Here is a 23,587-nt window from a genome sequence, read left to right as displayed (position 1 = left end):
GCGGCGCAGCACGCACGCGCGGGGAGGTGCCCTTCGTTGACGGGCAGATCACGTGACAGGAAGGGGCACGCTGCCTTGTCGCCATCTTGAGTGAGGGCAGCATCTTCTGCCCTGCTTACAAGTTTTCTTCAATTTGGATTTCCCTTTCTGGAGGAGATTCTTTGTCCCCGCACTGATTAATACCAAGGGAAACATCAAAATCTAGTGGCCAGAGCTCTGCAGCCACAGCCTTCCTGAGGCAATCAATAGTTAAGTCACTTAATAGAACTGGTCAAGTTCACTCACTTATTCATTCTTTTGGTCAATAAATACTTATGGAGCATCTATGTTCCACACACTGTTCCCAGCGCTGGAGAAAAAATTGAGCAAAGAAGACAAAATTTCCTGTCTTTATGGAGTTTATATTATGTTGTGGTAGATCTACAATAAAATATGTAAAATAAGGAACGTTAGATGTTTCTTTGAATGCAATTTTAGTCTCATCTGCAAAATGGAGCTGATGGGACCGGTTGTTTTGTTTTGTTTTGTTTTTTTGCATGTTATGCCACATAAGAATATTCTTACATTTTTAAAGCATTGTAAAGAAAAAAAAGGAGAAGATGAAGTGGATGAAGAATATTCCATGAAACTCATATATGGCCTGCAGAGCTAAATATTTATTGTGCGACTAAAGACAAATGGAATCACTTAACAGAAAAATGTGGTGTGCCTGCCTCATAGTAAACACTCAATAATAGTAGCTCCCACAATTATTGATATTTGGTATTACTATTCTTTTCTAATCTCAATTTTTTTGTTTTTGAGAAGAATAATAACCTACAATGATTTATGGGATGGTGTGAAATGAACACAGTGAGGGGAGATTAATCGGCATGAGAGAAGAGATGTGACCCTATGCTAATGAATATTTATTGTATGTCTTGTATGTAAATGCAACCGTGATCTCCATTCCGCGAATCCTGGATGCCTTTTAAGGGCCAGGCACTGTTTTGACTTTAGATATTCTGTGGAGTTTCAACTTATGAATAGGAGAGATGTTTAATAAACATGGAACGATGAACAGAAAGATTAAAGATTAAATTGCACAAAGCATCTGAAAAGATAGGAAGTCTTGGAAGAGATCAAAGAAGCCCTGGTTTTGGTCCATGTCTCCGTTTTTGTTTTTGTTTTTGTTTTCAATGTTTATTTATTTATTTTGAGAGAAAGAGAGTGTGAGGAAGAGGGAAGAGAGAGAATCCCGAGCAGCCTGTTGGTGGGGCTTGATCTCATGACTGTGACATCACGACTTGAGCCTACATCGAGTCAAACCCTTAACCAACTGAGCCACACTGGCGCCCCCAGCCACCTCTCTATTTTGATAAATGTGTGGTGTAGGAATAGCTGCATAATTCCCACACATTCCAGAGTGAGAGCCTCTGGGTGCCATCCTGATGCTCCTGCATCCTGTTTTGGTTCACAGACTCACAAATCTTCTGGACTCAACACGTGTGGACAATGGATTAGGCCAGGCTTCTTGAACAGCTGCTGTTGCAGGCATCTGAAAAGCTGGATGTGCACAAGCAGGGGAGGTGGAGGGTATGCTTTCAGGATGCATTAAATAACTTTGCCCAGCTGTGTGGTCTCGTGGTAGACAACTGTGCAAATAGCTTACGCTGGTGAGTAGCTGTCAAGTTGACTTGGCTCTTCATTGAATCAAAGAGCTGTAGTGCCTTAGGTTGAAATCCAAAGAATGAACTTAATATTTGCAAGCTGTGGTCACGTTTGGGTAGTATCTACCCAAGTATGGCCTTTTCTGCCATAATCCAAAATTCAACTGGCTAGCTTCAAAAATAGATGAGCCTCATATGTGGGATAAACCACTGCCATAGGTAACTTTGAATCTTAACCCAGTTCGGAGTTCAGAAGGGAACAGTGGTTCTCAACTGGGAATGATGGTTCTCTTCCAGGGGTCATTTGGCAGTGTCTGGAGACATTTGGGGCCGGGAGTGCTAGTCGCATCTCGTGGATAGAAAGTCATCCTACAAAGCACGGGACAACCCCCACAGAAAGAAAATTGCTCACTTTAAAACGTGCAGATGTTGAGGGGCGCCTGGGTGGCGCAGTCGGTTAAGCGTCCGACTTCAGCCAGGTCACGATCTCGCGGTCCGGGAGTTCGAGCCCCGCGTCAGGCTCTGGGCTGATGGCTCAGAGCCTGGAACCTGTTTCTGATTCTGTGTCTCCCTCTCTCTCTGCCCCTCCCCTGTTCGTGCTCTGTCTCTCTCTGTCCCAAAAATAAATAAACGTTGAAAAAAAAAAAAAACGTGCAGATGTTGAGAAACCCTGAGAAAGAACTGTCTCCTTGTTATGCAAATCTTTAACGCCACTTCTCCAGAGTTTAGAATTCTTCCTTTAAATTTGGTGTTGCCCACTTCCAAAATGGCTTCTGGCCAATCATGCATGCACTGCCCAGTTCCAAAAAGGCTGCAAGGGAGTCAGTTACTGGAATGGTTTGGTCCAGGCCTCCGCTGTCACCCCCTGAATTCAGAGCCGATGGAAGAGGCCCAGTTGTGGGCCGAACCATGTGAGCTTGCTGGAGCAGGGGGAAAGGGGCTGGTGACAGGTAGGCCGAGTTTTCCACGTCGAGATCATGGGCTAAGGAAGAGAGATTCCTCTCTGTTTTGGGATTGCACTGTGTTTCCCGGTGCGCAGCTGGGGGTAGGGGGGATCGGGCCGACCAAGGGCCGGGTGGCTGGCCTCGCCTCCCCCCGCCTCGGTGTGCGGTGGTTCGCCCCGCGCACTTCCCTGTTTGGGGCAGTTCGGCCCGCAGAAGTCGGTTCGGGAGCTGTCAGCGCGGGCGGGAGCGCGGCGGGGCGCGGGGTGGGCGCGGCCGACCCCCGTCCCCGACCCGGCCCGCGACCCCCGAACTCCCGCGCACCCCGCACCCGGCCCGTAGGCCGCCCCGCGGCGTACCGTGCCACTCGCTTGCTGCGTTTTTTCTCTCTCTCTCTCTCTCGCCGGCCGCCGGGCGGGCACCGGAGACCCCGCCGAGGCTGAGGCTTGTCAAGCGGGCGGTGAGGGCCCGGCTGCGGCCTTCTCGCCATGTCCTCGACCCGCGACAACAGCGGCCACTTCCCCTTGCACCTCCTGGTCTGGAACAACGACTACCGGCAGCTGGAGAAGGAGCTGCGGGGCCAGGTGAGGGGCGGGGCGGGGGTCCGCCCTCGGTGAGGGGTGGGGGGGAGTCAGGGGTCGCTTCGAGCCCCTGAGCCCATCTCTAGCCCTCTGCCTTCGGGGCCCCGCAGACCCCTTCTTCACCTCTGCAGTCGTGGGACAGTAATAGTAGGACGTGTATCGGAGTGCTTACTGTGTGCCAGGCCCTGTGCCAAGGGCTTTATAAACCATCTATACTGCCTTTCCAACAGTCCTAGGAGGTAGGTACCTTTATTACATTTGCCATAGAAGGAAACTGAGGCTCTCAGAGGTTCTGTGCCTTGCGTAAGGTCGCCCACCTAACAAATACCAAGTCGAGATTTTAACTCCGGCCCACTGGCTCCAGAGTGCACGGTCTTAACAAATTAGGCTCCACTGCCTCTCCCAAAGAGGTGAGAGCAGCACGCACCGCTCTCCCCCACCCCCCTCCTCCCAACCCTTTTTGTATGAAAGGGCTTGGTTGGGGTTTGGAGTCCCAGGTTCTAACTCGCCCTGTGACCTTGGGCAAGGCACGTTCCCTCGCTGGCCCAGGGAGGCTGATGATACACACCAAAGTTTGAGAATCTCTGGTGCACGGGGTTCTTAAAATCCTTTCTGGTCCTAAAGTGCTTTGATTCCTCGTCTTTTATTTATTGCCTTCTCTTTAAAGCAGTGGTTCTCAATTGGAGGTGATTTGAACACGCACCTCCCGACTCCCAATGGTAATGCATGGAGACATTTTTGTGTTACAAGTAGGGAATGGGAGCTACTGGGATCTTAGAGGTAGGGATCAAGGGCGCTGCCCACCGTCCTACGCTGCACAGGACAGCTCCCCGCAACAGAATTATCTGGCCCAAAATGTCAGTAGTGTTTTGCTTGAAGAACCCGGATGTTAAAGGCACCTCAACAATTCTGGGAGTTATTGGTGCAGTCAAGTTACAAGCTCAGGTACTTAGCAGTTAGGGTAAGGATTTGTACTTTGGTGTAACTCTTGTTGACTTAATTTTATCCAGTGTGTTGCTTAAAAAAATCTGTTGAGCACCCACTGGAAGTCAAAAGTTGCTCTTTTTTCATTTAAACCCTCTGTCCAGACAGAATAAACTTTTATTGGAAGAGTCATTGGTCTTAATTAGATCATGCCCCCAGAGTAAATGACTCACCATTAGGTGTCCTGGTATACCTGTGATTTAATTCCCTTTCTGTTACTGGACGTGGCCCAGAGGGAATCCTCCATCACTTTGCTCTCAGCTGAAAGTGTCTCACCTTGGACAGTTGAAAAATGACCCAGACGGGGCGCCTGGGTGGCGCAGTCGGTTAGGCGCCCGACTTCAGCCAGGTCACGATCTCGCGGTCCGGGAGTTCGAGCCCCGCGTCGGGCTCTGGGCTGATGGCTCGGAGCCTGGAGCCTGTTTCCGATTCTGTGTCTCCCTCTCTCTCTGCCCCTCCCCCTCTCTCTCTGCCCCTCCCCCGCTCATGCTCTGTCTCTCTCTGTCCCAAAAATAAATAAAAAACGTTGAAAAAAAAAAAAAAAAAAGAAAAGAAAAATGACCCAGGCAATCCTGCTGTGTTTTGCATCTGCACTTCCTCAGTATTGGGGCTACCCCCAGTTTCTTGTGAAATAGTGAGATAAAGTACAAAGAAAGTCCTAGAACTAAGCTCCCTTTTGCTAGACAATTTCATCATCATCATTAAACCACATACTTTTTCAACACTGATTCCTGAAAACAGCAGGCTTTCTATTCATTGGAGATGAAGAAAAGAGTTTGAGTGCAGGGCAGTTTTTCTCTATAGAAAAACTTGTTTGATAAGAACACAGTCTCGGTTATAGTCTAAAATGTGGCAGGGGCACCCGAGTGGCTCAGTTGGTTGAGCGGCTGACTTCGGCTCAGGTTCATGAGCTCGAGCCCTGCATTGGGCTCTGTGCTGGCCGCTCAGAGCTTGGAGCCTGCTTTGGATTCTGCGTCTCCCTCTCTCTGTGCCGTTCCCCCGCTCATGCTCTGTGTGTGTCTCTCTCTCAAAAATAAATAAACAGTTAAAAAAATGTGGCATAGTTATCTCCTCATTCTGTAAGCTGTGTAAAAAAAAAAAAATGTCCATTGAAAGTTCTCTGTGCTTCTTCCCTTGAGAAATGTTAAGCACATTCGTGATGAGAGAATTATAATTTTGCAGCAGATTTTCCTGGAGTGAACTTGTACTGTCAAGGGAGTCAAAGGAACAATACTCATTCTTGCTAATTATTTGGTTTTGCCTCTGTTACCGGTTATCACTGTAGACCATTTCCCAGTATACCAGTTTCCTCTGGATAAGAGGTAGTTAAGTGTAGGGGCGCCTGGGTGGCGCAGTCGGTTAAGCGTCCCACTTCAACCAGGTCATGATCTCGCGGTCCGGGAGTTCAAGCCCCGCGTCAGGCTCTGGGCTGATGGCTCAGAGCCTGGAGCCTGTTTCCGATTCTGTGTCTCCCTCTCTCTCTGCCCCTCCCCCGTTCATGCTCTGTCTCTCTCTGTCCCAAAAATAAATAAACGTTGAAAAAAAAATTAAAAAAAAAAAGAGGTAGTTAAGTGTATTCATAAAGAACATCTTCCCCCTGAAAGCTTGACTGTCATGACCACATCATCTAATCTCAGTCCTGAAACTTGGCCATTGAAGGGGTCGAGATGGGGCTGGCTGGCTTCAAGGGTGTGTGTGCTACCTGTGGTCAGCAAGGGCCTGTGCTTGGTTTAATGCTCTGCTGTCACTGTCATGAAATTCCTCATTATTTTTTTTTTTTTGGAAAAGGAGCCTTGCGTGTTCATTTTCTGCTAGGCCCTGCAAATTATGTAACCGGTTCAGGGTTAAGAAGTTGAACGTGGGGGCGCCTGGGTGGCGCAGTCGGTTAAGCGTCCGACTTCAGCCAGGTCACGATCTCACGGTCCGTGAGTTCGAGCCCCGCGTCAGGCTCTGGGCTGATGGCTCGGAGCCTGGACCCTGTTTCCGATTCTGTGTCTCCCTCTCTCTCTGCCCCTCCCCCGTTCATGCTCTGTCTCTCTCTGTCCCAAAAATAAATAAAAAACATTGAAAAAAAAAATTAAAAAAAAAAAAAAGTTGAACGTGGCCATCATTAAAATATGTGACAGGAGATGCTTCGTTGCTTTCTTACTTGTCAAGATCTCTTGATGATGCAACAGCTTCCTACTTCTGTGACTTAAAGGCAGTTCTGTTAAATGCTGATTACGTTGTGAGCCTGGGCTAGTTATTCACCCTTGCTGGATTGTTTCATCTGTAAAAACAGGGAGAGTAGCACTGCAAGCCTACTCTTTTGCCAGGCACTGTGGCAAAGTGCTTTATATGCACTTTTAGATTTGATTCTCACACCGAATCCCCTGGAGTGAATGCTATCACGATCCCCGTTTTACAGATAAGGAGACCAGATGAGGTGGAGAGGCTCAGTTGCATGCTTAGCCAGTGGCTGCACCAGGGTGTGGACTCCATTCTACTTCTTTCCATAAAAGTACCTCCATTTCACGGTTGTGGACAATAAGGCAGAGAACAGATCGGAGAGTGCGGCCACATAGTAAATGGGAGTAACCTCCTGTGTCATCATTGCTGCTGTGATTCTGTTTCTTTTCTGTATGCTCCAGTTTTTCTGCAAGGAACCTATACTGGGTGCATAATTAAAAACAAAAAGTTCCTGTCGCCCAGCAGTACAAGCAGCTGTTTCACTTGGCATTTCGTTTGCCAGAAAGCCTCTGCTGGCCGGTCCTTCATTCCTTCCATCCCACGAGTGAGACTTGAAGCAGGCACACGGGTGGCTGTAAGAATTGTGTTTTGTTCTAAGAGCAGCAGCACAGAAAGAATCAAGTTCATCCAGAGGAAGAGGACAGGCACGTTTGTGAGTGTGTGTGAGTCAGCCCCCACCCCGAGGTCTTGCTGCAAGCTGGAGTGTGGAGTTTGCCAACTCTGCAGTAGTTTTAGGCTTTCCATGTTGGCTCAGCAGAAGCACTTTATTAAGTGCCTCTTAACGCATCAGCTCTCTGGTCTTTAATATTCAGTGGGGCCTTGAAGTTGTGCAGTGGAGATGATTTGTGTCATGGTTATGATGTTTGTCATTTAGGTAGAGAGGTCTGTGAAACATCTCCGGCCTTCTTACAGATGCTGGGAGAATGAGCGAACACTTAACGGGGACATATGTAAAGGTCAGCAATGTACCTTATATGTGTGGTGGGGTGGGGGGGGGGGTACCCAGGACCCAGTAGGGTGGAGGGTGGCAGATGAGGCCCAACTCGAGGGCCAGCCCCCAGTTAGGAAGCCAGCAGGTGAAAGCCCACCACCATCAGGGCAAGAGGAAGAGGATGTTCTAGGCAGCAGCAGTACTCAGAGCTGAACAGGGAGCCACCCCGGGGTTCTCGCCCCAGTCTACGGCAGGCCAAGTCGGGCACTGGGTGCACATTCAGGTTGGCGCCTGTTGGCTGGCATCCTGCCAGGAGCCAGGCATCCAAGATGAAGAGCTAGCCTGCTCTCGGGTGCTCTCCCGTGGCCCTGGGGGCTCAGGCTCACCGGAGGGAATTACACCCATGGATACCATTTCCTCTTCCCGGAGGCCCTGCAAGAGGTCACAGTGAAAGTTTATGAAGCACTTGCTTCATGCGAGGTGCTAGGTGTGGTGGGGAGGCCCAGAAGGTTTGAGAAATTCACCTGAGGCCGGTCAGGGCCTGGAAGCGGGCCTGTCATCTGGCTCTGCAGCCTACACTCAAAGCTTGGCCTCTTCCTGCCTCCGGAGGGCGGCAGGATGTAAACAAGGCTTGGAGCAAGCAAAGTTAGTGGGCTTAAATTAGCACATAGGAAGGAGATGTGCAGAACTCTCATTCCTGTTCCTCTTTGGGGGAACTGTTATAATTTAAAGAGGTGAGCATTTTTAATTTGGTACAGTTCATGATTGAAGAAAGCTAAAGGAAAAACCAAAGTGATCAGCTTCCAATGTGAATTCCAGTTTAATTCCAAAAGCTCTCGCCCACCGAGCTAATGTCGTTGGTTGGAGACCCTTATATTAACTGTAATGAAATTTGAACAGATCCCTGTTAGGGAGAAAGTTTCAGCTTATATGAAACTCCATATGTGGGTGTATGATAATAAGAGCTAATTCTTAGTGCTTCTACGGGGTTAAGTATTGTGCCCTAACTCTTGTAAGAACTCTGTAAGGTAGGTGTTTTTTATTGTTCCCAGTTTACAAGGGAGCAAACTGAAGTCCAACCGAAATTAAGCAATTCGTTAAACAGTATATAGATAATAGGTTAGTTGTACGTATTACATAAAGCACATACATATGTAGGATTTTTTTTTTACGTGGGTTTTTGTTTAAACATCTTTGTTGAGATATAATTCACCCATTAAAGTGTATCATTCAGTGGTTTTTAGTATATGAACTGAGTTGTGTCACCATCACCACTATCAAATTCCAGAACATCTTCATTACCCCAAAAAGAAACCCCATCCCCCTGAATCACTCCCGATTTCCCCTCAACTTCTTCAGCCCCAGGCGACCTCGAATCTACTTGGTGCCTCTATAGATTGCCTATTCTGGATGCTTCCTACAAATGGAATCATACAGTATGTGGCCTTTTGTGTCTGGCTTCTTTCATGTAGCACGTTTTGGAGGTTCATCCACGTGTGGTATTTATCAGTACTTCATTCTTTTCTATGGCCGAATAATATTCCATTGTCTGCGTGTACCACATTTTGTTTATCCATTTACCAGCTGATGGATATTTTTGTTCCCCCCGCCACTATTTGGCTATACGAATAATGCTGCTATGCACATTTGTGTATAAGTTTTCATATGAGTGTGTTTTTATTGGGTAAATATGAGAGGAATTATGGGGTCATATGGTCACTCTATGTTTGACTTTTTTTTTTTAACCCACACTTGAGTTATTTATTTTTTTTTTTAGTAAAAATTTTTTTAACGTTTGTTTATTTTTGAGAGAGAAAGAGAGATCAGGAGAGGGGCAGAGAGAGATGGAGAGGACACAGAGTCTGACGCAGGCTCCAGGGTCTGGAGCTGTCAGCGCAGAGTCCAACGCGGGGCTCAAATTCACGAGCTGCGAGATCATGACCTGAGCTGAAATGGGGTGATTAACCAACTGAGCCACCCTGCTGCCCCTATATTTGACATTTTGAGGAACTGCCAATTGTTTTTCCAAATTGGCTGCACCCATTTTACATTCCCACCAGCAGTGGATGAGGGTTCCAGTTGCTCCACGTTCATGTCAACACTTGCTAGTCTTTATGACTGCAGTCATCCTAGTGGGTGTGCAGTGCTACCTAACTGCAGTTTTGATGGACATTCCCCTAGTGGTTAGTGAAATTGAATCTCTTTTCACGTACTTCTTTGCACTGGCATATCTTCTTTGAAGAAATGTCTATTCCAATTCTATTTTCATTTAAACATTGGGTTATTTGTCTTTTTTATTCTTGAGAAGTTAAGGTTCTTCATATATTCTGGATACTAGCCCCTTATCAGATAAATGACTTGAAACTATTTTCCCATTCTGTGGAATGTTTTATTTGTTTTTTGTTTTTACCTTTTTTATGATATCATGTGAGGTACAAAAGTGTTCAATTCTGGTGAAGTGCAGCTTGTCTGTATTTTCTTTGGTCTCTTATGCTTTTGGTTTTGTGTCTGATTAGATTTTACCTAACCCAAGGTCACAAAGACATACTCCTATTTTTCTTCTAAGACTTCTGTTGTTTTAGCTCTTACATTTGGGTTTATGATCAACTTATTTTTTTAATTTAACTTTTTTAATCTTTATTTATTTTTGAGAAAGAGAGAGAGACAGAGCATGAGCTGGGGAGACGCAGAGAGTGAGGGAAACACAGAATGTGAAGCAGGGTCCAGGCTCTGAGCTGTCAGCACAAAGCCCCATGTAGGGCTTGAACTCATGAACTGCCAGATCAAGACCTGAGCTGAAGTTTGACACTTAACCAACTGAGCCACTCAGGCGCCCTTCAATTTATTTTTTTTTTTAAGTTTATTTATTTATTTTGAGAGAGAGTGAGAGAGAGAGAGAGTGAGCAAGCAAACGCCAGCCGGGGAGAGGCAGAGAGAGAGGGAGAGAAAGAGAATCCCAAGCAGGCTGTGTGCTCACGAACCGTGAGATCATGACCTGAGCTGAAGAGTCAGATGCTTAACTGCCTGAGCCAGCCAGGTGCCCTGGGCTTATGATCAGTTTAGAGCTTAGTCTTGTTTGGGCTGCTGTAACAAAATACCATAGACGGCATAGTTTATAAACAATGGGAATTAATTTCTTACAGTTCAGGAGGCTCTAAGTCCAAGAAAATGGTGCAGCAGATTAGGTGTGGTGGCTGGAGAGGGCTCTCTTCCTGGTTCCTAGCAGTAGCTTTCTCACTGTGTCCTCACATGGTGGGAGGGGGGCTGGCAAGGTCTCTGGGGTCTCTTTTGCTAAGACACTAATTCCACTCATGAGGGCCCCACCCTCATGACCTAAGCACCTCCCAGAGGCCCCACTTCTAATACCATCATCTTTGAAGGTTAGTATTTCAGAGCACATTCACATGCATCTACTGAGATGATAATGCGTTTTTTATTTTATCTTATTCTATTGATATGATATATTACACTAATCATCAGATGTTAATCCACCTTTGCATTCAGGATAAATCTCACTTGGTCCTGGTGTTGAACAGCTCTTTTTATGTGTTGCTAAATTTGTTTTGCTAATATATTGTTGAGGATTTTGCATCTATGTCAGAGGTAGTGGGCTGTGGTTTTCTTTTTTTGTGATGCGTTTGTCGTCAGGATAATACTGGGCTCGTACAGTGAGGTGGGAAGTTTTCCTTTATCTTCCATTTTTTTGGAAGAGTTTGTGAAGAATTGATATTAATTCTTTGAATGTTTGGTAGAATCCACCAGTGAAGTGATCTGGGCCTGAGACTTTTTTTCCTGGGAAGTTTAAAAATTACTGATTCAGTCACTTGTTAGAAATTGTTAAGATTTTCTGTTTTTTCTTCAGTCAGTTTTGCTAGTTTGTATCTGTCTAGGAATATGTGCCTTTCATTTAAGTTCTGTTACTCAGTTGGCATACAGTTGTTCATAGTATTCCTTTTAAATATTTTGTGTTTCTGTAGAGTTGGTAGTGATATCCCCTCTTTCATTCCTCCTTTCAGTAACTGGAGTCTTTTCTCTTTCATTCCTTGGTCAAACTAGCTGAAAGTTTGTCAATTTTGTTGATATTTACCAAGAACCAATTTTTGGTTTTGTTGATTTTTGTGTATTGATTTGCTATCCTGTTTTGCTAATTTCTACTTTAATCATCCACTGTTTAAAAAAAAAAAACTTCAAAGTTTATTTATTTTGAAGGAGAAAGAGAGCATGAGTCAGGGAGGGGCAGAGAAAGAGAGAGAGAGAGAGAAAGAGAGAGAGAGAGAGAAAGAGAGAGAGAGAGAGAGAATCTCAAGCAGTCTCCACACTGTCATTGCAGAGCCAGGCACGAGGCTCGAACCCACGAACCGTGGGTTCATGACCTGAGCTGAAATCAAGAGTTGGATGCTTCATCGACTGAGCCCACCCAGGTGCCCCTGGCACAGTGATCCACTGTTTTTAATAACAGTCACCATGATATAGTATTCTTCTTTCCTTACACGAGGCCCTTCAGAGCTACAATTAGCAAAATACACAATGTGCTGCTGTCCATCTCATACATGTGGTTTTACCTGTGGTTCGAAATAGGAAAGAGCCAACAACTTAGTGTATTTGGCTTTGATTTTACACATCATATCTAGTGGTTGCCCAGGAGCTTGGGTGTCAATCCTTAGTCTGAGATGTTAGTTTTGTTCTGGGGTGTGACCTGCATTAGGTAGAATTTCCCCATTTCTGTGATAAATATTGTTAAGCATTTCCTGTCTGTCAGGCCGTATCCTAAACCCAACACCTTTCCTGTAGACTGAACTTGTTCGGTGAGAAAACAGTCTATATAACAGACGTGTAAGGAAATAATGAATTTGCTAATTATTTCTTTCCTGCTAAACTTCAACTCAGTTAAAAGTCTTAGCTGTATTACTTTTTTAAAAACAATGATTTACTGCAGAGTAGAGACTAGGGTGGTGGAGGAAGCTAAGAAATATAAGACTTGGATCTGGCCCTTTGGAATTCTCAGTCTTTGGTGAGATAGACAAGCCATACCCTTGGGAAAAGCCAGGGAATCCTGGGAGGTGCCCTGGGCCCCATGCCAGGAGATGTGTTGGTATTCCAGTGCCTGAGAGAACACCGAGGCCTGGGATTGGTCCAGGAGGACGTGTGTTCGCTCAGCAGAATGCCTTCCGCCACTGCTGTTATTCCTCGATAACAGTTCCTGTCTTCACTGCAGAGTGGCCATGATGCAATTAGCAAAGCAGGGAAGTTCAGTAGCTGGTGGACAGCAGTTGCCTCGCTCTGTTTGCCTTCCTCCCCTATGGCCAGTACGTGGCATGTTCTGGGTATCTGTGGAGGCTGCGTAGCAACCGGCATCTTAAATCAAGAGAAAGCACATCTTCTAAGAAGTAGATGGCACTTTTATATCCCAAAAGTCCCATGGCAGTTCACTGTGTCCTTGGAAGAACGTTCAGTGTCATCTTTGGAAGGCAGCATTCAGCGTTCAGACTGAGCTCCCGCCAGAGAAACTGCCACTTGGCTCTGGCCACCCAACGCAGGTGGCAGAGGGCGGGCCGGAATAGGCATAAAGAGCGAAAGCCAAACCGCTGTGTCTGGCACGGGGAAGAAAACCTTCAAGGGGAAATGGACCAAAACGGCATGTGCTTGTTCTCACATTTACCTATAAATATGTCCACATACACGCCTGGCAGGTCATGTGTGTCACAGGACCCGTGGATGCTGCTACGTTAGGGCGCTTGGAAATCCATTCAGAGTAATGAGAGTGGCGTTTTGGTGGGAACCCAGCTAGAGAATGTAATTTTATTCTGACCCAAATTATCTTCTGAACTTTCAGTTTTGCTTGAAGTCCTACACTTCCTGTTCTAGACCTGAGTGCTGACATATGCTTGAGAAATCCCCCATGTTCTGTGTCAGAGGGTGGCTGCATTTCATGAAAGCTCCTAGCCTTTACTTAGTCTTACTTTGAGTGCCGTTGAGAGCAAAAGATGTGTTTCATTATCTGAGGTTATAGCCAACGTTTATTTATTAGGCATTTAACTTTATAGAAAAAGGAACTCAGTAGTTATCATCTTTATTTATAGCCAAATTAATATTTCAACCACGCCCATGTGCAAGCATTCATTTTCCTACATATTTCTGTAGTTAATGTGTAAATACTATTTTCTATTTTTATACTAAATTAAAAATTTTTAAGCTTATTTATTTATTTTGAGAGAGAGCGTGAGCAGGAGGGGCAGAGAGAGGGGGAGAGAGAATCCCAAGCAGGCTCTGCACTGCCAGCTCAGAGTCTGACCCGGGACTTGAACTCACGAACTGTGAGATCATGACCTGAGCTGAAATCAAGAGTCGGACACTTACTGACCGAGCCACGCAGGCGCCCCGATTTTTATACTAAATTTTATCTCTTAAACACATTTCCATGTTTTGATATAATATACAGTATACGATCCTGTAAACACTAGTGTTTACTTCACAGAATGTGGAGGCTCTGGATCCACGAGGTCGAACCTTACTGCACCTTGCTGTTTCTCTGGGACATTTGGAATCTGCTAGAGTCTTGCTCCGACATAAAGCAGATGTTACAAAAGAAAATCGTGAGGGATGGACAGGCAAGTATACTTTTAAAATCAAATTGAAAACCTTTTGTTTTGCCTTCATCTGAAACCAAACTGAATAAAGGCCAGTCCCAATTATAATTGTCCTCAGGTTATCTTTACCTTAAGACTCTTTCTCTCTTGGGACCAGGGACCGGGGTGAGTTGATGAGGGCTTTGGAGGCTTGCTGGCTGGCCTGCAGCACGATGGTCAGAATTGTGTCCTGGGCCAGAAGCCCTCAGTAGAGGGTGACTCCTATCCAGAAAGCAGCTCTGAGTACAAACCCTTGTACCATACACGAGTATGGAGGCCGGACTCCCTCTGAGGAATGTGATGTTAACTCCAGTGAATCTGTCAGCATAGGCAAAATCAAAAAGAAAGTATGGCTAAAAGTAGCTTTTTCCAATGAAACCCTGGCATTTCACTTGACTGCAAGCTATCTATGATACTGTCGGTCAGAGTGATTTTATGTTGGCTGAACAAGGAGATGCATAAGCCCTACCTGCCCGATCCCCACGTGACCACAGTTGTGCGATCACACAGATAAAGCCAGCTCAGCTCTCTGAAGACACGCGGGATTTCAGAACCAGTGGGAAGAAAGGGGGTGTGGGGGGAGGATCGAAGTTGGTTTGATCAAGAGGCTACGAGTGCTGTATTTTCTTTTCACTGTTAAGAGCTGGCTATAAGCAGCCATGGTCATAAAAGTGAGGTGGGACTGTAGCCTCTGTGTCTCTGAAGAAAATGTTAGTCTTTGATCTGTAGATTCTTTTCAGACTGGCTGAGGAATTTGTCAGAGAGCATGAGACTACGGGGCGATGACGTTTCACCATTTTGGTTTCCAGTTTTACACGAGGCTGTGAGCACTGGTGACCCCGAGATGGTGTGCGCCGTTCTGCAGCACCGGGACTACCACAACACGTCCATGGCCCTGGAAGGGGTGCCTGAACTGCTTCAGAAGATTCTCGAGGTATCCGTAAAAATCTGACGATGCCATGATGTGGGTCAATTGCTGACAGCGTAGCCGGAGACACAATTGGACATCCACGTGTACCTTCATGAGAGTTTTTCAGTCATAAACATGCTCTGTTTAATACCAAATAGTATTGTTGCTTTTCTACTAAATGTACGAGGTCTTTCACAAATTACGTTTCTGGGTCACTAGACCTACCCTTTTAAGTGCTACTTAAACATGATAGCTTAAGACAAATATACATCAACTAATTTGTCCGGGTGCTCGTCTTCTTAACAGTGGCCTTCTGAGCACAGGTTATCTTGAGGAAATTGTGATGAGCATTGGTTACTGTACTGGGGTTTCCAGGGCCCGTGAGCTCCGATGTCTGTGTGCACCTTCTCCTTGCCACACCTGTTGACTCCAGCCATTAGCATTTTTTGACTTCAAATCTGTTGGCTTCGTTTGTTGACAGCCCAATGGCTTTTGGCCAGTAATGACCGTTATCTGTGAATTAAGGTTTATGGGCTCTGTGATACTCGAGGGTCATTTTTATAGCAGTTTGCCTCCAGGCTCATCGACCATTTTGCATGACGGCTGCCATTTTTCAGACAGTCTTTGTTACCTGCAGCAACGTTCTTAGGAGTCAGTTGTGCAATATTCTCAGGGCAACAGGAGACAAGAAAGGACCTGTGCCTCAATCTTCCTGTCATTTATTCTCCATTTAAGCACATGAGTGAGCTTCCCAAAATATCTCCAAAGGTATTTGCCAGATAAGTCCGCTGCACAGCTTTAGTCAACGTATTTCTTGAGAAAAATTAACAGCTCTGTTGAGGAAAGGAACAGTTTTGCAATGAGTAAGCCAATCACTGCCCGTTATCTGAGCACTCTTTTTTTTTTTTTTTTTTTTTAATTTAAATTTTTTAAAATTTACATCCAAATTAGTTAGCATATACTGCAACAATGATTTCCGGAGTAAATTCCTTAATGCCCCTTACCCGTTTAGCCCATCCCCCTTCCCACAACCCCTCCAGGAACCCTCAGTTTGTTCTCCATATTTATGAGTCTCTTCTGTTGTGTCCCCCTTCCTGTTTTTATATTATTTTTGTTTCCTTTTCCTTATGTTCCCCTGTTTTGTCTCTTAAAGTCCTCATATGAGTGAAGTCATATGATTTTTGTCTTTCTCTGACTGACTAATTTCACTTAGCATAATACCCTCCAGTTCCATCCATGTAGTTGCAAATGGCAAGATTTCATTCTTTTTGATTGCCGAGTAATACTCCATTGCATATATGTACCACATCTTCTTTATCCATTCATCCATCGATGGACATTTGGGCTCTTTGCATACTTTGGCTATTGTTGATAGTGCTGCTATAAACATGGGGGTGCACGTGCCCCTTTGAAACAGCATACCTGTATCCCTTGGATAAATACCTAGTAGTGCAATTGCTGGGTTGTAGGGTAGTTCTATTTTTAGTTTTTTGAGGAACCTCCACACTGTTTTTCCACAGTGGCTGCACCAGTTTGCATTCCCACCAGTTCGCAGTGCAAAAGAGATCCTCTTTCTCTGCATCCCCACCAACATCTGTTGTTGCCTGAGTTGTTAACGTTAGCCATTCTGACAGGTGTGAGGTGGTATCTCATGGTTTTGGTTTGTATTTCCCTGATGATGAGTGACATTGAGCATTTTTTCATGTTTCAGTTGGGCCATCTGGATGTCTTCTTTGGAGAAGTGTCTATTCATATCTTTTGCCCATTTCTTCACTGGATTATTTGTTTTTCGGGTGTTGAGTTTGATAAGTTCTCTATAGATTTTGGATACTAACCCTTTGTCTTATGTGTTGTTTGCAAATATCTTCTCCCATTCTGTTGGTTGCCTTTTAGTTTTACTGATTGTTTCCTTTGCTGTGAGCACTCTTTTTTAAAGACATATTTGTATGACACTCAAGCAAAAGCATTCCTAGAGATACTCCTTTTTCATGGGCTGCATGAATCCTTCCATGAAATACGAAATGGGTGTATGCATTGTTTTTAAACAGTTGTGTCTGGTGTGCAAAGACCAAGTGGGTTTATTGTTTTCTTATCTAACGTACCGGAGGAGGAACTAAAAACACATCTGCCCACTCAGCAAAACAGCAAATGACTTAATGTGGACTCACCCTCTTTTAAAAAATTCAGTGTAAAGGACTTTCTTTTCTTACCTGTATTGATCCATAGCAGTAAACTGCATTGTACTGTGCTCTCTGCTTGAAGGTGTAGACAGCCTGTGAATGACCTGTGTGCTCAGTGGCACCAGATGCTGTGGTTGACATTTTGTCTTTCAACAGTCTCCTTAAAACAAGCCCACCTTTTCTTGTGTGCTGCCCCTCAGAGGGCCTTTGCCCATCACTGGAATTCTGGTTTTACTCTAGGCTAGATCCTTGCCCTTCCTGTCCTGTCCTGTAAAAACTGTGACAAACCACGGGGGTGGGAAGGAACAGAACAACATCTGGGATTTCTAGCATTTCTCTTCTTGGATGGTAGCTGCTGGACTTCTTAAGAGCTCTCCAAGAACCTTCTGTAAAAATTCCTGGCAGGTCAGGGGCGCCTGGGTGGCTCAGTTGGTTGAGCATCCGACTTTGGCTCAGGTCATGATCTCATTGGTGGGTTCGAGCCCCACATCGGGCTCTGTGCTGACCAAACCTGCTTTGGATTCTCTGTCTTCCTTTCTCTCTCCTCCTCCTCCTCACCCCAACCCCCTAACCCCCTATGTGTGCACACTCTTTCTATGTCAAAAATAAATAAACATTAAAAGAAAATTACAGAATTCATGGTAGGTCAGAAAGTCATCCTAAACAGGGCTGCTCTGGTGGTGTAAAATTTTATAAAGCCAAGTACTAAAAGTTTAAGAGGAAAATGAGGCAGAAGTCTCTTAACTGGAGGGAAAATCAATTTCCTGGGGAAGTGATGTCTGGCAGCCTCTTCTGGTTTCGAGGTCCAGTGAATATGAAGCACTTGCCAGCACACAAACTTTTACAGTCAAGTTCCCTGTAGAATAGACGGACTTGACATTCCTTTCTCACTGCCCAGGACAGTCTGTTACCCACACTGCCTGGCAGTGCGTAAGCCCATCTTCCAGGCTCATCTTTCTGCTACTGTTAGGAACCAGACTGTCCTAAATCAGATTTGATTTTATCCCCCTCTAACCTTGTTGCCTTCAGTTAACTTTATTGACTGTCTAGACATATTTTATATCGAGGTAAAATATCAGCCTGTGTATAAAATAAGCACTTATTTTTGATGGGTTTGCATTTTATGTTTCTTCTTATTTTCTCTGTTCTCTCCTCCCCTCCCTCTAAAACCTCATTAACCCTTACCATGTTTGCATTTAGTTTATGGCGCCAAGGGTCATTTACTTTAAACCTTTGTCCTTCAGGCTCCGGATTTCTATGTGCAGATGAAATGGGAATTCACCAGCTGGGGTGAGTGGCTCTGGGCTTAAAATTTATTTGTTTCCAGATGTATTGACCCTGAATAGAAGTTTATTTTTCCTTTCTAAGATTTTAATGTGTATATATTTTTAAGTCTAAGAAATGCATAGTAAAAAAATAAAGAAAAACCATCACCTATAGTCTCACTGAAGCACAACTTAAGCTGTTAATGCTTTGGATGTTTTCCTTCTCGTTTTTGCCCCTACGCACAGAGATTTTTCTCCCAAGTATCTGTAAATATAATATAGAGACAGTTTTTTCTCCACTTTTTGTCACTTAATAGGAGACACTTGTCCATATTATTAGTTTTTTAAGATGTCACTTTAAATGCCTACAATTTTAGCAAGAAGATTTACCGTAATTTATTACTCATTTCCTTATGTGGTTCAACTTGCTTCTTTTAAACTTGTTATTAGAAAGAAGAGGAGGAGATGGATGTTGGAATAGCTTGATTTTTCACAAAGTGGATGTATTGCTCCAAAATCTTATGTAAGGCAAAGTGACTGACAGTAATTTTCATAGATGTTCCACTTTTATTCTTTGTAGATCAGTTAATAACAGCTCCTAACTCCCAGGCTGCCAGCCATTTCACTCTGACTTCCCTTCCAGGCAAGAAGTCACATTCGTAATGAAACATTTAAATGAAGTAAAAAAGTATGGGAAAGAAGAGAACTTCAGGTTCTTCTGGAAAACTTACAAGTTCTTCTCTCATGCAAATATCTGCATTTTTCAGATATTTTAGGTTTGATATTTTGAGGGGCGGATATGCCAGTGTGTTAGGGCACAGCGACGTAGGAGCAGCATATGTGAGCAAGAAGGCCAGATGGACACATTCGGTAGCCCTGATGATGGTCAAAAAGACAGGTCCGTGTTGGGATCGGGGATGTCCTTGGGAAATTCACGTGTCTGGACAAAGACACATCTGCACCTCCATAAAGAGCTACAGAACAAAAGGTCCATTTTTAGTTTTGAAAAGTGGCTTCCCTATTGTAAGCGGGGGGAGCCACACCCAGTTCTGACGGTCACCGTCATGCGTGCCGCTCCTGTCTTTTTATTATTAAAGCTGGAATCCTGATTCCTTGGGCCTGTGTGCTCTGCTTGGCCCTCAAGTTTTTCCTCAGTAGTACACTTCTCTTCTCCAGTGCCCTTGGTTTCCAGAATATGCCCGAATGATGTCTGTCGCATTTGGAAAAGTGGTGCCAAACTGCGTGTGGATATCACGTTGCTGGGATTTGAGAACATGAGCTGGATAAGAGGGAGGCGCAGTTTTATATTTAAGGGAGAAGGTGAGTGATTCTATTCAGTTTTCATAATCACTGTTCACACTAAGTGACAGAGTGATTTTTAATTTTTTTTTGTTTATTTACTTTTTGAGAGAGAGAGAAACAGAGCTTGAGCAGGGGAGGGGCAGAGAAAGGGAGAGAGGGAGACACAGAATCCGAAGCAGGCTCCAGGCTCTTAGCTGTCAGCACAGAGCCAGACACAGGGCTCGAACCCACAAACCATGGGATCATGACCTGAGCTGAAGTCAGACGCTTAACTGACTGAGCTACCCAGGCACCCCGACAAGAGTGATTTTTAAGCATCAAAATGTGTTTGGATTCCTATACCTTATCTGATACTGTCTGGGGCATGTGTTTTGTGTTTTTTGTTTTTGTTGGTTATTCTTGTTAATTATTCAACTCTCAATTCCTCTATTTCTTTTTTGGATAGTTCTCTCTCTCTCTCTCTCTCTCTCTCTCTCTCTCTGTTTCTCTGGGGTTTTGTTTGTTTGTTTGTTTGTTTGTTTGTTTTTTTAAGGGGTCTTCTGGTAAGGACCGGAAAGCCTGCTAGACAAATTCTAAAGGAGCTGTAACACTTTGGATAGTTCTGTTCATTCTCTAGCCCCTATCATTTACCACCAAACACTGTCACCATTTGGAATGTCCCACATTCCTGAGCCCAGAATTTGAGACTCTGTCTCGTATCTCTTTATATCCCCTCTGTAGTGCTCGCTTCGGCAGCACATATATATCGCCTCTGTAAGCAGGCATGATCCTCCTATCAGAGGGTGAGAAAAGTGGCATTGCCAGCCCAATGTTGTGCATAAATGATTTATGTTAATTGTGTAAATGGTATATTTTAAAAAGTACACAGATGTATTGCTAACAAATAATGCATATTGTTGTAAATGTCTGCAACTTTGGGGAAGACGGCCCCGAGCCTCCTGTGGGTTGTGGCAAACTGGCCGGATAATCCCCATGTAAGTAGGTGGTCAGTAATCATAGTCTTCAGGTCTTATCTGGTAGGTGGCCCTTGGTGGGGGGCAAATGTGAAAGACAATGCATTTTAACTTTTGAGGCTTCCTTGTTTTTGCATCTTGCTGGCATGGCCCTTAGTTACGCTCTTGTTTCCATTAACAGACAACCGGGCGGAGCTGATGGAAGTCAACCATGATGACAGGGTGGTCACCACCGAGCACTTTGACCTGTCCCAAGAAATGGAGCGCCTCACCCTGGACTTGATGAAGCCAAAAAGTAGGGAAGTTGAGAGACGGCTCACGAGCCCAGTCATTAACACCAGCCTCGATACTAAAAATATTGCTTTTGAAAGGTACGCATTTAGGTTCTGCATTTTAATGTCCGATCCCTTTACTGCCATCTTTGGTGGCATGTAGATATGAATTGGAAATTATGGGTGGATTGGGATTTCTCTAATATGGCATAATAAGCACTAGTGGATTTTCAAGTTGCTCTCTGTTCTAACCAGAAAGAAGCCATAGCCGACATCCTCTTTCATAGATCATTTTATAGACATTAACGTTGGTTAAGTCTTGGAGAAACATCTTCATACTCTTTTATGGGCCCTTTCTAATGGATTTTACTTGAATTTTATTTTTGTTTTGGTGTTTGGGGACCCACAAGACCCCCTAGTCCCAGACCATGGAGCTTTGCGAGTCTCTGGAAGCTAGAATTGACCCAGTATTGATTGTGGTTGTACTGATACTAGTCAGATCCACACTTACCATATAGTTAAATGTGGTTCTCTTCCCCTGTGAGGCCTAATAGTTTAGAGCCAAGAGTCTGGAGGGATTGCAGTTCTATTCCAGACTCCACCAGAAGAAGCGTCTGGAGAGGTTTGTGCCTTGGTTCACCTGGATGAGAACACTGTCTCTGGTCATCTGCCTCTGAGCCCCGCAGAGGCATGAAGAGGTTCGGAATGTAAGGGAAGCGGAAGCTGTCAGAGCTATTAGCCTGAGTGATTTCCCCACAGAACGCACTGAGCTGAGGGAATCTGTAAGAGCCCTGAGTGTTTGCCTAGGATGTCACATCCAGCTCTCTGTAAACCAAAGCAGCATAACCTGAGCTCACGTGGACACATATTGTCCTGGATCTAGGCTTTCTTTACTCTTAATGAATATACTAACTCTCCTTTTTTTTTCTTTTTCTTTTCTTCTTTGTTTCCATAAAATATGTTAGTGAGACAAACTTTTCTGCTGAGTCAAACATAAGACTCAAATGCCCTTTTTCTTCTGATTTAGATGGAGCTGTGGAATTAGGGCATCTGTTAGCAGTAGAAGAGAAAGCCAAATGCCAGCCCACGTGGTGTCCCAGTACTGCTGCTGTGTTGGCAGCGGTAGCCCTGGGAGGCAGGCTCAGTCCCCCATCACCAGTCTCCTGGCACCCCAGCCTTGCCAGGTGACGGCTGTCTGTCAGGAATGGGCCGTGGCTTTACCTGGTAGCATCTCGGGAAGACTTCTACAGGCTTCGGCACACACCTCTGTAGACAGGGAGGGCCCCTGCAGCAAAGGGCTCTGTTCGTAAAGCTGGGAAATAGCGGGGCCCGTCCTCAGTGCCACGGCCCGGCTGCGGAGGTGGAAGTTGGAAGGACTGAATGCCATTGGCAGGGCTGCTAAGTAACCATGTAGCTTTGGGAAGGTGGCTCTGTCTCTCCACGTTTCTGCTTCCTTACCTGAAAGAAAGAAAGGAGTGAATCTCGAGATGATGTTGCTAAAGCCCCCACGACTCTACGATGCCGTGAGGAGAGCCGCCGTTCCCTCTGGGTCATCGGCAGAGTTGCTAGAGTCACTGTTCTGACATGTAACTTACAAAGCGTGTGCCAATTACTGGCGGCTACCCCACGAAGGGCAAATGGGAAACGGTGGCAGTTCCCATTTTTACTGAGGGCTGAGGCACCTCTGGGATTTGTATGGTCACTAGTTCTTCAGACGGTTCGGGTTAACCTCCTTTGGCAACTGACAGTGGGTCTCTGAGAGACGATTTCTGGAAAACAGCTGCTTTTTTTCTGTGGTGCTCAGAACTCAGTATATGCAGTCAGTGAGCTGCTTATGCATCGAGCAAGGGTTTGAGCCACTTGAGTGTGAGATTTGCTGGTAGAGAAAGTGCACACCTCCTTCTTACTGGAGGTGGGAGCATGCGCTTGATTGACTTCGGAAGGTGTGCTCTCTTAGGAGAGTCGTTTTCATCCATTTCTTTCTTCTGGTCTGTTGCTGAGAGCTTGATGCTTGCTTCCTGCATGAGTTTTTGGCCTGCCAGTATGTCCCCTCTGGCTGCAGTCTGGGTTTTTCTCTTCTCTGAAAGAGTATGCTCTGGCAACCTAAAACAGAACATTCTCTGCTGCCCTCAGAGCCTCTCTCTGAATTGCATAGCAGCCTCCAAGCCACAGGGCTTGCTCAGCGGCTTTTGGTGTGGCAGCCTCAGCGGAGAAGGGCAGAGGTAAAAATGCAGAGGGGGAGCTGGGTCTTGCCCTGTCATCTTCAGATGCCTCTGTGCATAAAGTTAATCAAGGGTTGAGGAGTTATTAGAATTTTGGGCTTAAAATAGGATGCCGAATTTAATAACCAAGCTGTCAGCGTGGGGATGGAAAAGGAGGCAGAGCAGCCAGGATTGCCAGTTGAGCGGATGCAAAGGAGTGAGCAGCCTAGTGGTCTCCAGGGAGAGGGGGGCGGCTCCGTCTCCCCAGCATGCTCACGGGATGAAGTGGGGCAGATGGAGTCATCCTTTGGTACCTCGGCAGACCGTGTGCCAGAAAGCAGTCCTTTCCCAGGCCAGAATATCAAGTGACTAGGTGAAAGGCAAGGAACCGAGGACTGACTTTGTTAACTATAAGAGGACGATCTTAATTTTCAATTATTGAAGCTAAGAGGGGACTCTGGTTTGTTAATCAGTGTGGACCCTGCCCCCCGCCCCCAGGATTGCGGTTTTGTTTCTGAAGTGTAAAGTGGAGATAAGCTAGCATTTGGTGTAATCCCTTTGGG

At 45.3% G+C, this 23,587-nt stretch overlaps 1 protein-coding gene, 1 long non-coding RNA gene and 1 other non-coding gene across 3 annotated transcripts in view; 1 reads left to right on the top strand and 2 right to left on the bottom strand.

Annotated features, from left to right (window-relative positions):
• Nucleotides 1–2,897: 2,897 nt before the first annotated feature.
• The window catches only part of ANKRD13A (ankyrin repeat domain 13A), a 33,005-nt gene continuing 12,315 nt past the window's right edge, over nt 2,898–23,587 (top strand). The window contains exons 1-6 of the mRNA XM_040443576.1: nt 2,898–3,174; nt 13,791–13,923; nt 14,751–14,875; nt 18,276–18,321; nt 19,473–19,616; nt 20,733–20,922. Coding sequence (XP_040299510.1) covers nt 3,079–3,174; nt 13,791–13,923; nt 14,751–14,875; nt 18,276–18,321; nt 19,473–19,616; nt 20,733–20,922 — 734 coding nt within the window. The 5' untranslated portion in view covers nt 2,898–3,078. The remainder of the gene's footprint in view (nt 3,175–13,790; nt 13,924–14,750; nt 14,876–18,275; nt 18,322–19,472; nt 19,617–20,732; nt 20,923–23,587) is intronic.
• On the bottom strand, nt 20,129–20,190 carry LOC121010498 (U7 small nuclear RNA). The gene has a single exon (XR_005781207.1). It is a non-coding gene; the product is annotated as a U7 small nuclear RNA (small nuclear RNA).
• LOC121010171 (uncharacterized) lies at nt 21,562–22,604 on the bottom strand. Its single transcript, XR_005781030.1, has 2 exons — nt 22,419–22,604; nt 21,562–22,281 (listed from the first exon to the last, which is right to left on the bottom strand). It is a non-coding gene; the product is annotated as an uncharacterized LOC121010171 (long non-coding RNA).

Source organism: Herpailurus yagouaroundi, unplaced genomic scaffold (genome assembly GCF_014898765.1).
Source record: "Herpailurus yagouaroundi ecotype Mexico unplaced genomic scaffold, PumYag 191, whole genome shotgun sequence".
Taxonomy (NCBI): domain Eukaryota; kingdom Metazoa; phylum Chordata; class Mammalia; order Carnivora; family Felidae; genus Herpailurus; species Herpailurus yagouaroundi.
The sequence above is the reverse complement of the archived record's forward strand: the minus strand, read 5'-3'. Positions and strand labels throughout refer to the sequence as shown.